At 38.4% G+C, this 14,634-nt stretch overlaps 1 protein-coding gene across 2 annotated transcripts in view; it reads right to left on the bottom strand.

Annotated features, from left to right (window-relative positions):
* Window positions 1–14,634, bottom strand: part of Sacm1l (SAC1 like phosphatidylinositide phosphatase) — a 55,438-nt gene that overhangs the window by 17,106 nt on the left and 23,698 nt on the right. For both annotated transcript variants that reach the window (XM_027415519.2, XM_027415520.2), the window contains 5 exons: window positions 13,831–13,864; window positions 7,025–7,126; window positions 4,788–4,873; window positions 3,097–3,183; window positions 2,010–2,078 (listed from right to left, as the gene is read on the bottom strand). In XM_027415519.2, coding sequence (XP_027271320.1) covers window positions 2,010–2,078; window positions 3,097–3,183; window positions 4,788–4,873; window positions 7,025–7,126; window positions 13,831–13,864 — 378 coding nt within the window. The remainder of the gene's footprint in view (window positions 1–2,009; window positions 2,079–3,096; window positions 3,184–4,787; window positions 4,874–7,024; window positions 7,127–13,830; window positions 13,865–14,634) is intronic.

Raw genomic sequence — 14,634 nt, 5'->3', positions numbered from 1 at the left:
ACTAGGAGTTCAAGGAAGACCTGGGTTCAATGCCCAGCGCCCACATAGTGGCTCACAACCATCTACAACTACAGTCCCAGGGGATCTGATGATAGCTTCTGGCTCCTGTAGGTACCATGCACACACACTGTACACATAAATAAATACAGGTGACACACTTATAGACATGAGAATAAAAATAAATATTTAAAAATAAAGGAAGGAAAGAAGAAAAAGTTTCAAATAAAAAACCTAACACATTAAAGAGCTGGAAAACAAAGGAAACCCAAAGGTGGCAGAAGGAAGGGAATGACACAGACTAAAGCAGAAATGAGACAAACGGAGGAGAAAACCAAACAAAACTGCTTCCTGAAAAACACTGGCAAGTTTGGTGATAATGAACAAGAAAAAAAGAGAAGATTCAAATTACTATAAGCAATAATGACAATGAGAACACTGATAATAATTTTTAGAAAAACAATGAGTTATAAGCAAATATGATGGATACTCATACCAAAAAAAAAAAAAAAAAATCCAACTTAACAGTTCAACAAATTTCTGCCAGGCGGTGATGGCACACGTCTTTAATCCCAGCACTTAGGAGGCAAAGGCAGATGGATCTCTGTGAGTTTCAGGACAGCCTGGTTTGCAGAGTGAGTTCTAGGACAGCCAGGGTTACACAGATAAACCCTGTTCTCCAAAAAACAACAACAAAACAAAAAAAATTTGATTCGAACAAATTTCTAAAAATATATAATCTACTAAACTTGAACTGTAAGAAATAGAAAACTGGAATAGAAAGTTGGATGTGGTGACTCATACATGTAATACTAGCACTTGGGAAGTTGGGACAAGAAGAAAGCTAAGTTCAAGGGTAGCCTGAGCTAACAGTAAAACCTTGCCTCAACCTCACCACCTTCTCCCTCCACAAAATGAAAATATAAACAAATCAGTAAGTAGGAAAGAGACAAAGCCCCAGACCAGATGGTGATGGCGGATGTTCTTTTGTATGCTGTGAATATATGTTTCTCATATTGGCTGATGAATAAAGCTGTTTTGGTCAATGGACAGACAGGATTTAGCCAGATAGGAAATCCAAACAGGGATAGAGAAAGGTAGCAGGCGGAGTCAGAGAGACACTATCTAACTTTGGAGGAAGCAGGAGACCTGAGCATCACCAGTAAGCCAAGACCATGTGGAGCTACACAAATGAATAGAAATGGGTTAATAAGTCAGAGAGAGCTAGCCAATAAAAAGCCCGAGTCATCAGCCGAACAGTTTATAATTAATTTAAGCCTCTGTGTGTTTATTTGGGACAAGTAAACAGCTGTAGGACCAGCAGAACAGAAACTTTGGTCTACAAGATGGCTTCATAATCAATTTAACTAAAAGTTTAAGGATTTAATAAGAATTAATACAACTCTTCTTTAAACACCTTCAAAAACTAAGAGTGTCGGTATGCTCTTTAATTCATTCATAATAACCAAAAGATAGAAATAACCCAAATGCCTATCAATTCATAAATAAACAAATGTCTTATATTCCTACAATAAGATGTTATTCAGTCTTTAAATGCAATGCAATTCTGGCAGGTATAGATGGATCTTTAAAGCATTATACTAAGTGAAACCAGTAAAAACACAGAGGACAAATATTGTATGAGTCTACAGATATAAGGAACATAAAAACAGAGAAATTCAGAAGCATCAGATAGAAAAACAGAATCACTAGGAATGAGGGGAAGGTGGAAAAAGTTTCTGTTTGGTCTGATGAAAAGTTGTGGAAACATTAATTTTCCTGTTAATTAAAATGCTTTTGGTCAGGTATTGGTGGCACATGCCTTTAATCCCAGCACTTGTGAGGCAGAGGCAGGTGGATCTCTGTGAGTTCGAGACCAGCCTGGTCTCCAGAATAACTGCCAGGTTAGGCTCCTAAGCTACACAGAGAAACCCTGACTCGAAAAACCAAAAGAAAAAAAAAAAAGTGCTTTTGTTTTGTTGTCTCCCTGCCAAAGAAACATTCAAACCTACCAGATTAATTATGACTTGTTTTCCATAAATAATTACTTGTGAATCAAAATGCCTTTGGAAACCATCCATCTAGAAGAGAGAGAAAGGTATACAGTTTATTAAACTACATTATATATTATTTACCATATTTCTTAAAGTACCTCAACTATCCCATTTTTTTCAAGATTTATTATATGTTTGAATGTTCTATCTGCATACAAATGCATGCCAGAAGAGGGTATCAGATCCCACTAGGGATGGTTGTGAATGACCATGTGGTTGAAGGGAATTGAACTCAGGACCTCTGGAAGAGCAGCCAGTGCTCTTAACTACTGAGCCATCTCCCCAGTCCCCAACTATCCCATTTTTACACTTAACAAGATGGCAGGATGAGGGCCATGCTTTCTGCCTATTGGAAACACCATGAGGTATGTGGTTGTTACAGCCATTCTACGCTGCACTGCAGTATCACTAAGTGAATTCTACGCTGCACTGCAGTATCACTAAGTGAATTCTACGCTGCACTGCAGTATCACTAAGTGAATTCTACGCTGCACTGCAGTATCACTAAGTGAATTCTATGCTGCACTGCAGTATCACTAAGTGAATTCTATGCTGCACTGCAGTATCACTAAGTGAATTCTACGCTGCACTGCAGTATCACTAAGTGAATTCTACGCTGCACTGCAGTATCACTAAGTGAATTCTACGCTGCACTACAGTATCACTAAGTGAATTCTACGCTGCACTGCAGTATCACTAAGTGAATTCTGAACACAACTTTTGACGGGTACACTACTTTCTATAAACCTCACTGAGATTTCCCAAGTGCTCATTTCTGCCATTCCACTCAGGAAGTCTCCATTTCAGTACTTATAACATGTTATTTGAGGCAGTTTGTTCTATAGCCCAGGAGAAGGGCCTTGAAGACACTGAATTGTGACTTGTGGGAAGCAAATATATATTCTATATGCAAATCAAAAAGGAACAAAGGTTCTTTCTGTGTGAGCAGGGTCCTCCCCAGGCAAGCTGGGCTCTCATATCACCTCTACCCTTCATACAACTTAGATTTTATTTTAACCAGTGAAAATTTCAGGAAAATACATACATGATTTGCTACTTTGTTGATCTGCGGTTGTGGTTTGTACTTCAGATTTGGTCTCTGTGACCAGAAAATAGGTATTGATCCTCGAGTCTAAAACAAAAGAGAGAAATATGAAAAGAAAGATACACTAACTAGTTTTCTCAACCTAATTATTGTGGGCCATACAGATACTAACAATTTTGCAAAGAAAAACAAAACAAAACCAATCCACCAGCTACAAAATTATATGCACCCTCTTAAATTACCTGTTTTGCCAGGTGTGGTGGCACACACCTTTAATCCCAGCATGGGAAGTCAGTAGTAGGAAGATCTGAGTTCAAGGCCAGTGTGGTCTACATAATGAACCCCAGGACAGCTAGGACTACATAGAGACACTGCCTCAATAAATAAATACAGTTCTTGTTTTATGAAAATTATGCTTACAAACCACTTCCTCTTTCCAGTATTACACACATGGTACCTGTGTAATAGAAAGTTCTGTGATCTTCCTAAGTTCTAAATATATATATTTATTTTATATTTTGGCAAAATGAAAAAAATTGCTTTACTCATTTTCAAAGGAATGTATTTATGAGCATCTGAATTTATTTAGCCACTGACACTCTGGAATAGGACATACTGCACAACTCCACCAGAGACAATAGGTGAGCAGGACTGAGTAAGGCGGTTAAAACCAAGTACTCTCTATCAGCTTGTGCTATCATCAGGATCTAAAGGCTTACACTGGTGAACTGTTAAACTTCCACACACCTCACACTTCCTTCTCTCTTCTGTTTTGGGGGATTTAAATTAAAGGCAGGGCGTATTCATAAGACAGTGCCAGAATAATAATCAACCCTTTTATTAGGTGAACTTTTCCCACACTGTACACTGTAACATGATAAATAAAAGACCCAGAGGCTGATATTGGGTTCAAACTTCACGCTGAAGAACAAAAAAGCAAAGCAGATTGCCACTAGCTATTACCACTACCTCAGGCTGAATGGGCTGATCCTATTTGCCTCTCCTCAGTGGAAGGAGAATCCTCAATGTGGCTGGAGAATGAATGCTCCTATCTTCAGTGTGGCTTGGAGAATGAATGCCTGATGCAGACTCCTGAAGACCCTGCTCCTATCTTTTATACCCCTCTAGTTCTAGAATTAAGGGCATATGATTCCAGGTGCTGAGATCATCTTTGTGTGAACTGTTTCTCTTTAGAACTGGATCAATCTTGCGTAGATCTGGGTGGCCTTGAACTCACGGAGATCTATCTTTTAATCCTAAATCCTAAGATTAAAGTGTGTATCTCCACCTTCTAGCTTCTGGCTACTGGGATTGAAGGCCTGTGTGTCACCATTGTCTGGTCTCTATAGGTTGAGGCTGACTTTGCTTTTTGAATCCTCAGATAAGCTTTAATAAATCACAAATGATATATCACCACAGTTTACTAAGATAGTATTTAAAAAAACAAGGAAAGACTGCAGATGTGAAGGCAGGAGGGTCAGGAGTTCAAAGTCATATAACCAATTATATAGTAAGTTTAGGGTCAGCCAGTGCTACATGAGACCCTGTTTCAAAAATCCTGAAGAGAAGAAGGAGAAGGAAAAAATGAAGAAAAAGAAAAAGAAAGAGAAAGAGAAAAAAGGAAGGGGAAGAGGAAAACGTCAACATGATAGAAAAGGCCAACTGGATGACCACCAGACACACGCACTTGCCTGTACAAACGAAGCCCTGTTCCCATTGTAGTGCACGATCTGTTCTGTTTCTACAAAGTTAGCTGCGTGGCCTTCAGAATCAATCCCTAACATTTGGTACAAAAGACACGTATCAAAAAATCATTAACTCAAGATAACTTAAGAATTATCAACTCAGTCCACATGAATGGATAAGTACTCATAGTATTAAAGTTCAAATAAATGGACAGTACATTATTAGAAAAAGAAACTTGCTTAACTAAATAGGCTTAAAAAGTAGTTAAGATTTATTTATATAAACATAGAGCTAGTTGATATTTTTCATACTATAAACATCCTCAAAACAGTCCCCTTTGAAGAAAAGAAAGTCAAGCATGCCTACAAATCCTATTTTGAAATTAAAACTATCATTTTTTGTTTTGTTTTGTTTTGTTTGTTTTTCGAGACAGCTTTTCTCTGTGTAGCTTTGGAGCCTATCCTGGCTCTCACTCTGGAGACCAGGCTGGCCTCTGCCTCCCGAGTGCTGGGATTAAAGGTGTGTGCCACCAACGCCCGGCGAAAACTATCATTTTTTGTGATTATACTTGGTAATAACATTAAATGAAAATGTGGCTCACTGCATCAATAGTACTTAGTTGTAATGCAAAGAGTCTCTAGAAGATATTTAATTATCAAATAAAAAACTGTGCATGACCATGAACGTATCCATGAAACCTAGTCTAAACGCACAGTGGAAAGTACTTAGAGGGGCTGGAGATCTGGCTCAGAGGTTAAGAGCACCGACTGCTCTTCCAGAGGTCCTGAGTCCAATTCCCAGCATCCACATGGTGGCTTACAACCATCCCTTATGAGATCTGGTGCCTTCTTCTGGTGTGCAGATATACATGGAAGCATAATGTTTTGTACATAATAAATAAATAAAAATCTTTAAAAAAAGAAAGAAAGTACTTAGAGAAACTCTATACTGGTCAAGCCTCTCTGGGATCGGAAGCACTTCCTCAACTTGCTTGTTTACATGATCTATTGTTACTAAGAAGTCTGCCAAGCAAAAGCAATTTCCAAGGTATCCTTGAACCAAATTGCCAGAAAGATTAGCAGAAAGAAATCAAAGAATTTTTAACTCCCCAATATTTAAGATATTCTTTTCCTCTGACATATATCTCAAAGCAGTTTTGAATTATTGTTATCAGTGTATATGTAACTATACATTAGGAGATAACCAGAAGAAAGCAAATTTACTGAGCTACACTAGCAATGATATCACTTCTCAATGCTAAATTAGTTTCAGAAGCACAGGCTACATTTGTTTCCTTCTGTGGTAGTTTGAATGTGAATGCCCCCCATAGGCTCATATTAGGGAGTGACAGTATTTGAGAGGATTAGGTGTGACCTTGTTGAAGTAGGTGTGGCCTTGTTGGAGAAAGTGTGCCACTGGGAGGACGGGCTTTGGGATTTTAAAACCCCAAGTCAGTCCCAGTGTCTCTTTCCTTCCTGCTGCCTAGCAGAGGAATAAAAACCAACCAGATTAAATGGGAAATCTCGATCATTTTAAAAATAAAATTCATATTTAAAATATGTATTCAATGCTTAACAGTCAAGAAAATGTAGTTAAGGAGATACTAACTATAATTTGGTTGAGGCCATTCTTAGTGGATGCTATGGCAACTGTATTAAGATTAATCAGATACTCTCTACATAATACTCTGGGCTCAAAATTACAATTATTTGCTTAATAGGATTTATTCTGATATATTATGGTTGAAAGCAAAACAAATATTGAGAAATCTTCACATTCACAGTAACTATAATACACATCTTAATAGTTTGGTTAAAAATTAGCATTATTTTTAATGCAAAAGACTTTGCAAAAGACTTTGAGAATGCTCAAAATGTAAATAAACATTCTACAAACTGAAGTCATAAAGTAAAATGGTTACCTTCATACATGCAAAGAGACCAAGAGTGATAAGAGAACTGCTGTCTGATATGAGTGTAAATTACTGAATACCACACTGAATTTAGCATACTTTCAGACACCCACAAACATGCAGCTGCTCAGGGTACCATGTTCACATTTGCAAAGTAATTACAGTATCTGGAGAAAAGCACAAAAGACCTACTACTCATAATAATGAAGACAAAAATCAATAGAAGGGGTATCAAATAACTCAATATATACAAAGTCACAGGTAAGTCACTAAGACAAACATTAAACAATGGAGATAGGGCCTAGTAATGCCACATGAAATGACTCTTACCTCTTACATAGTATCGCACACCAGCTCTGAAACAACTCCTTCTGGAGATGAGAATCCAATCAAAGTACTTCCCATTAATAGAACATGAGTGCATGGCAACAACTTAACTATATTAAGAAAAATGTAATGTAGGAATAGTTCTAGATTCTTTACTGTAATAGGAATGAATTGTCTTTAGGGGGAAAAAAAAAGAATATGCAAGTCTTTCTGGTTCTTTGTGACTATTCCCCAATCTTTAGTATCATTTCCTTTTTGGTTTTTTGAGACAGGGTTTCTCGTGTAGCTCTGTAGACGAGGCTGGTCTTGAACTCACAGAGATCCACCTGTCTCTGCCTCCCAAGTGCTGGGATTAAAGGCGTGCGCCACCACAGCCCAGCAGTCTCTTCATTTCTAACTGTGAAGTTTATCAAGTCAGTACAGAACATTTAAGAACTCTGCTAGTGTTTCTATTTAGTTTCTCCCTTTCCCTGGTGTCTTCAACTACTTTCTAAAAGTATAGAACTAGGTGTCAATGATATCACCAAAAACTCTGTTCTAATGAAAACCAGGAATCTGAAAATTAATCTTCAAATTAAGAAACAGAAAACAGAGTGGGAGCTCAATCCTGGGTTCAATCCCTTGCACTGCAAAAAGTAACTACTTAAAAATTAAATGAAGAAAAAAAAAGGCTATTATGGTTAAAGAAAAATATGAAACATAGCCGGGTGCTAGCTAGTAGTGCACACCTTGAATCCCTGAACTCGGGAGGCACAGGCAGGCAGATCTCCATAAGGTCGAGGGCAGCCTGGTCTGCAGGGTGAGTTCCAGGACAGTCAGGGCTACACAGAGAACACCTATCGCAAAAAACCAAAAGAAAAGAAAAATATGAAACGTATCATATGTATATCTATACATGTGAATTAGTCATAATAGTATAGGATGACTTACAAATTGAAACAAACTTCAACTGCTTTTTCTCTGGAATGTAAAAAATAAACCTAAAAATGAAAAAGATTAATATAAAGAATATGTGAAATGGTAGAGTGCTTTCTAGCCCACATGAAGCCCTGGGTCTGAACTCCAGCATGACATAAGCCAGATATAATAATGCATGGGTGTGATTTCAGCACTCAGAGGCTGCAGTTCAAGATCATATTCTGAAGTACAGAATTCAAGGTCAGCCTGGGAGTTCTCCAAACCTTTCCTTCAATACTAGTCCGATTTAAAACGGATTAAAATGGTGGCTTTAATTCAAATCTGTTTGATCAAAATAAAACCTTTGTACACAAGTGTATCTCTGAAGCATGCTGAGCTCTTTCCACCTGGCTGCATTACTGCCATTGAGGAAGGGACCTGCTGTGAACAATCTTTGTACACTGTAAATATGGATTACTCTCATTGGTTAGTAAACAGCTGGGCAGTAAGAGACTTCGTGGGAAAGCCAGACTAGGAGAATTCTGGAAAGAAGAAGGGAGGAGTTAGAAAAGTCGCCAGGAGATGCAGAGGGAGTAAGACATGCTGGAGAACAGGTAAAGCCATGAGTCACATGGCAGCACACAGATGAAAAGAAATGGGTTAAGTTCTAAGACCCAGTTAGTAATAAGTTTGAGCCATCAGTTGAACCTTTCTAATTAATATTAAGCCTCCGTGTTGGTTATTCTGGGAACTGGCAGGCAAGAAAAGTCTGCCAACAGGGACCACTCACACCATTCCTTTGCTTGGTTTCTAGTTTTGCCACTAAACAATGTATTTATTCTAAACAGTTTTTACTCTTTTGCAAGAAAGGCGCTGCAATTTAAGTATTCCTGTGGCCTTGCATGCTCTGTATGTTTGAGGTGCATTCACTTATTTATCATCTGCATAAACACGCTACCAGTTGGTTTGTTTTGTTTTGTTGGGGTAGGGGGTCTCAAACTGTTAAACTTGCTGCCTCAGCTTACACAGGGCTGAGATAACAGCCATGCACCACAACAAAAGGGTACACTAACGTATTTGTATTTGTCCGTTCTACTGTTGACAGACATGCAAGTTGTTTCTATATTCTGCTGTCATAACCAGTTTCAAAAAACATTTCTGTGAGCCTGAAGACATGGATCAAATCATTATATCCACCATCTGACACTATCAGGAAATGTCAATGGACTTGAGAATTATTTTAGCTTATCTTCTTTACCAACTCTTGATACTGTTAAGTTTATCCAACTCATGGAGGAATTAAGAGGATAACAAGTTTTATTGTTTCACTGGCCATATCATTATTTTTGCTCATTTGTTTAGGTTTGTCCTGTTTGCTATATATAACTTTTTTTTTCAATTTGACTCACTTATCATAAAGCATAACCAAATAATCCATGAGCCTGCATCCAACTTCAGAATACAACCAAGTCTCAATTTACCCATTTCTTCTTTCTAGCCAGCTGAATTTATGCCTGAGTTAACAACTTTTAACAAGTTTGTGGCAACCATTCTCCCATCTTTTCTAGTTTCTATAATCATTACTTGAACTTTATGAAAATGACACTACACCGTAACTTTCTAAACCTGTCAATCCTTCCTGTAAGTTCCCAGAGTCACCCCAGAGCAAATCATCCTTCAGAGTCATGTGAAATCTGAAAAGGACCAGATCACAAAGACCTACTTCCTCTCTTCTACAGGGCTCACTATTTTGTTATGAAATGCTACTACTATGAATATTCGTTTAAATAATTCCTGGTATGAATGCATCAGAATTCATATACATAGTACTGGCAAATGGTCACGAGATTAATGGGAACTGCTAATGACCCATCCACCCTGCTGTTGTCACCACCAAACTCACTGACACGTCCTCAAGCTCCCAAGTCACTCCCTTCAAAAGCCACAGCACCAGACATGACTCCAAGGCAGCGTTATTTCACTTGTTTGCCCAAATTAGCTATTTTGAGACAGGTCACAAAGATAAAGTAATACATTAGCCTTCTGCTATAGAGTTAAATCTGACAGAAAATATGACTGATTTATGAATAATTTCCCTCTGTGCATGCAAAAACACACCAACCATCAAAATGAGATAACTTTTGAAAAATAAATGAATTCACTACTCCCCAGAAGGCCAACTCCACACACTCCTCAATTTCCAGCACTCCGAGGCTATTCACTGACAAGGCCGATAGCCCCTATGACGTTACTACCCACTGAACCCTCAGCAAGGCCACAATCCCCTCTGCTCACACATTCAAAGCCTCCCTGCAGTATGCACCCTTGCCACCCCCAACTTCTCTAAAACCTTTCTGGGGGGGATGGTAGGGGAGGAGGGGAGGGAGTGGGAACTGGGATTGACATGTAAAACAATCTTGTTTCTAATTCAAATAAAAAATACAAAAAAAAAAAAAAAAACCTTTCTCAGCAGAATTTGTTAATTTCCTCATTTGGAGAGGGAGGACAGGAGCAGGAACATAACCTCCTTCCTGAATAGTCCTATTTAACCACTAGCATGTCTTGGCTGCTGACACCCTTTTCTTGGAAACCCGGTCTTCACTTGTTTCTAGGACACTACGTTCACTTTCCTGTCCTTTCCCTCACTGGTCTGTTCAGATCTGCATGAAACTTGGAGATTCTATCATCTTCCCTTTCAGGTCACTCACTGTGGTTCGTTTTTTACAAGTCCTTTATCCTAATGCCTACCGTACATGGCTCTAGCATTGTCTCATTACATAAAAAGTCTTTCCGAAGGTACATCTCTCTCTCTTTAGACTGTATATTTACATTTCTCCCTTTAATAATCTCATGCACTCCATGGACTGAAATGATATACTAGCACTGATGAGATGGCTCAGTAGATAAAGGCACCTGTCGCCAAGCCTGAAGATCTGAGTTCAATCAATACCAGAACCTACAAGGTGGAAGGAAAGAACAGACTCCTGAAAACTTGTCCTCTGACCTCCTCCACAAGTGTGCACATGCACACACAAACTAAATAATGTTGTAAGAAAAAAAAAAAAGAAATGCCATCTACCTTGACCACACACAAATTTACATCTGTAAGACCAGAAAGATGACTCAAATGAGTTAAGGTACTTGCTACCAAGCCTACAAGGAGCTCAATCCCAGGATCTACATGGTGAAAGAAGGAATCTGGCCCCTGAAGATGGCACAGGGAGTATGCCATCTCAATACACACATTCAAAACAAAACAAAAAGAAATTATGTATCTAGTGTCAATTCTTCCCTCAAGTCCAGTTCTGTTAACCCCCGTCCCCCTTACGTCTTCATTTGCTATCTACAGAAATGCTGAGCTTCACAAACAAAGGATACTTTCTTCCTTCCCTCCTACATTCAGACTTCCCCATCTCAATGGACGGTTTCGTTCCACTTAGCATGACAAGAACCTTATAGTTACACCAATCACTTTCATATTCCATACACAATTAGAAAACCTAGTTAGCTCAATTTTCCAAAATTACCTACCTGACAACATTGATACCTTCCTGATTCTTGGACAAATCACCTCTCACTGGCATGACCTTGTCTCCACCTTATTCACACCTGGCCTACTGCTACAGCAGAGTGGTGCTGTCTGAATACACCAATCTTCTGCGCAATCTCTACTCTCCCAGTGAAGTTTTCCATCATATGTGAAGTAAAAGTTACAACCCTCCCATGACCTATGAGTAAGAAAAGAACCTCATGAACACAGCTCTCCCAATTACAGTGTACTCCACTCAGATGTACTTGTTGGTCTCTGTAAATATGAAACCTAGAAATACATTCCTAGTTAATAAACTACATTAAACAAAATTCCATTTTAAGTTTTAAATTCAACACTAAAAAGGTAAGCTAATTACAAAGCTGCCTAGAAAGCAAGTCTATGATCTTATGTGATTATTGCTGCAGAATATGTTATCACACTGTGTAAAGTTGTGTCACTGTTTGACCTTGCCTGCCTAAGGCACCAGATTGGTTTAATAAAGAGCCAAGGGGCCAATAGCTAGGCAGGAGAGGTTAGGCTGGTTAGGCGGGATTTCTGGGCAGAGAGAGGAAGAGAGGATGAATCTAGGCACTCGGGAGATGCAGGCAAAGTTGTGGAAGGGATTAAGACATACAGAATGGAGAACAGGTAAAAAGCCACATGGCAGTAATTAGATTAATAGAAGCAGGTTAATTAACTTATAACAGCTGGTTGAGAACAAGCCTAAACTAAAGGACTAGCTTTCGCAATTAAATCTCCATGTCATTATTTGGAAGCTGGTGGTCCCCAAAAGAAAGTCTAACAAAATCCTACTATAGATTACCATTTGTCCATTCATAGTCTCATTCTGAAAACAAAACAAAATAGAAACAATTGGCTAAAACCCTTGATAATTACTTTAAACACATCTTTTCTTATTTTATTCTTAGGAGAACTTTAAAAAATCAGTGGAGGGTAGGGGTAGAAGTAGAGCTGAAGATGTAAAGTACACATAACCAGCATGTAGACAGCTCTAGCACTTGGGAGGTAGAGGCACAAAGACCACAAGTTCAAGGTTATACTTGTCTACACAGTGAGTTTGGGGCCAGTCTAGGGTGAGACCTATATAAGACCAAGGAAGGGAAGGTACTGTGGAGATATCTGATTACACCGTGTAAAGATATATCACTGTGATTGGTTTAATAAAAAGCTAACTTGCCAATAGCTAGGCAGGAGGTATAGGTGGGACTTCTGGACAGAGAGCTCTGGGAAGAAGACAGGGGGAGCAGTCAGCCAGATGCAGAAGAAGAGGGACATGCAGGAGGAGAGGTAAAAGCCACAAGCCACATGGCAGCACATAGATTAATAGAAACACATTAATAAGCACATAGAAACGTGTTAAGTTATAAGAGCTAATTAGAAACAAGCCTAAGCTAAGGCTGAGCTTCCATAATTAATAATAAGTCTCCTTGCCATTTTTTGTGAGCTGACAGCCCAAAGGAAAATCTGTCTACAAGAAGGGGAGATGGGAGAGGGAAGAGGAGCAGGGGAGGAGAGAGGAGAGCTAGGCAGGGGATAAAGACGACAGTTTAAACAAGAGCTTTACCCAGAGATTTTTCTTTTATTTCCCCATAGCTATGAAAAGTATTTCCTCCATTACTTTTCTTAATAATATAAAAATTTTACAGTAGAATAATGAACAAACAAACCCGACTGCTAGGTCAATAAACAAAGATGTCAATTCGTATACAGGGTCCTGACTGCACCACTCATTAGAACACACTGACCTTCCTTCAGGGACCCATGCATAGTGAGTGCCTGCTTTATTATGGGGTCTCTGATAAGAATGTGCTCTTCAAATGAATCTACAATTAGAACTAACACTTGTTTTGTATTATACTTTGACTTTCCACAATCATTATTCTTTGTATTCTGTTTTCATATTTCTATCATTCTTGAAATGATAATTAAAATTTATAATAATTTAAATAAGTAATTTAAAATAATTTACTTGATCACTGACATTCTTAACACTAAGGGAAAAATCATTTAAATAGGGTCACCCTACTCTTCTCTAATTCACTGCTACAAGATAACTCAAAAAGGGAAAGATGCAGTAATACATCTTTCTTTAAAAGTCACCAGACCCCAAACTCTTGAGCAAAATGGTAATTTACTCTGCAGAAGGCATAATCTAAAAGGGGGAGGGAGTTTGTTTACAGTCTGTGCTAAGATTTTACATTTATATGATAACAATTTCTAATACTAAAATACTTATCTCACATCGCATTTGAGACTGCATCTGTCTTAAAATTTAAATGGTTTTTAACATTTAAACATGTAAAATAAAGTTTAAACAAAGACTGTAGAACTAAGGTGTAAAAATTTCAGATAAGGATACAGCCATGTAACACTGGAAGAGCAAACCGATGGACCTAAAAAGAAGATTTACAATGTATTTAGAACTGACACACCTTAAATAATAAACCATGGAAGTTATATTTATGCAAAGGCAATAATACAGATATATAATCATGCAATGAGAGTACATGTAACTTCTAATGTTAGGAAAACGTCTGTAATATTGCAGGTAAGAAGGCTGTGTAATCACTAGGGTTTAAGCAGTCACAGATAAACACCAGTAAAACTACATGAAGCTGCAGACTCCTTCTTAGTCTTAGCCTTTAACTCTTCTAGAAGACACCAACCAGGCTAATGAGGTGCAATCCCAACTACCAAAGAGTAAATAAAATATTCTGCAAATGGCAGAAAACAAATCACTTTTACAAATCTAAGTACCTTGGCTCATTTGTACAACACAGGGTGAAGGCTGGCGTTGAGTTAGGGGTTGTTTCCAACTGGCCTGGAGACTGTGAATAAGAGCTACTGGACAGAGGCCATGTTTGCAGAGGTGACTAATTGGAACTGCTGTCCTGGGGAGAGACTGGAAATGCTACAGGTCTAGAAGCTAGTTATCTTGTCTTGGGCTAGTCCTGCTCTCTAGAACAGCCATTCCTTGCCCATCTCTGTGCCAGAACTAACATTCTGTGGATAATAGATTTAAAAAAACAAAAACACAACTTTTGGGATCTATTAACTTAGCAGATCATTAGTTTCCACTAACTTAAAGGTTAAGAATGTCATCAGATAGCATCCTAAGCCTATAGAAAGGCTTCCTTCCCATCTTGTTATCACTGCCTCTGTG

This window comes from Cricetulus griseus, chromosome 4, assembly GCF_003668045.3.
Source record: "Cricetulus griseus strain 17A/GY chromosome 4, alternate assembly CriGri-PICRH-1.0, whole genome shotgun sequence".
In the NCBI taxonomy this organism is placed as follows: domain Eukaryota; kingdom Metazoa; phylum Chordata; class Mammalia; order Rodentia; family Cricetidae; genus Cricetulus; species Cricetulus griseus.
Note: the sequence above shows the minus strand (reverse complement) of the source record. Positions and strands in the feature narration are given on the sequence as shown.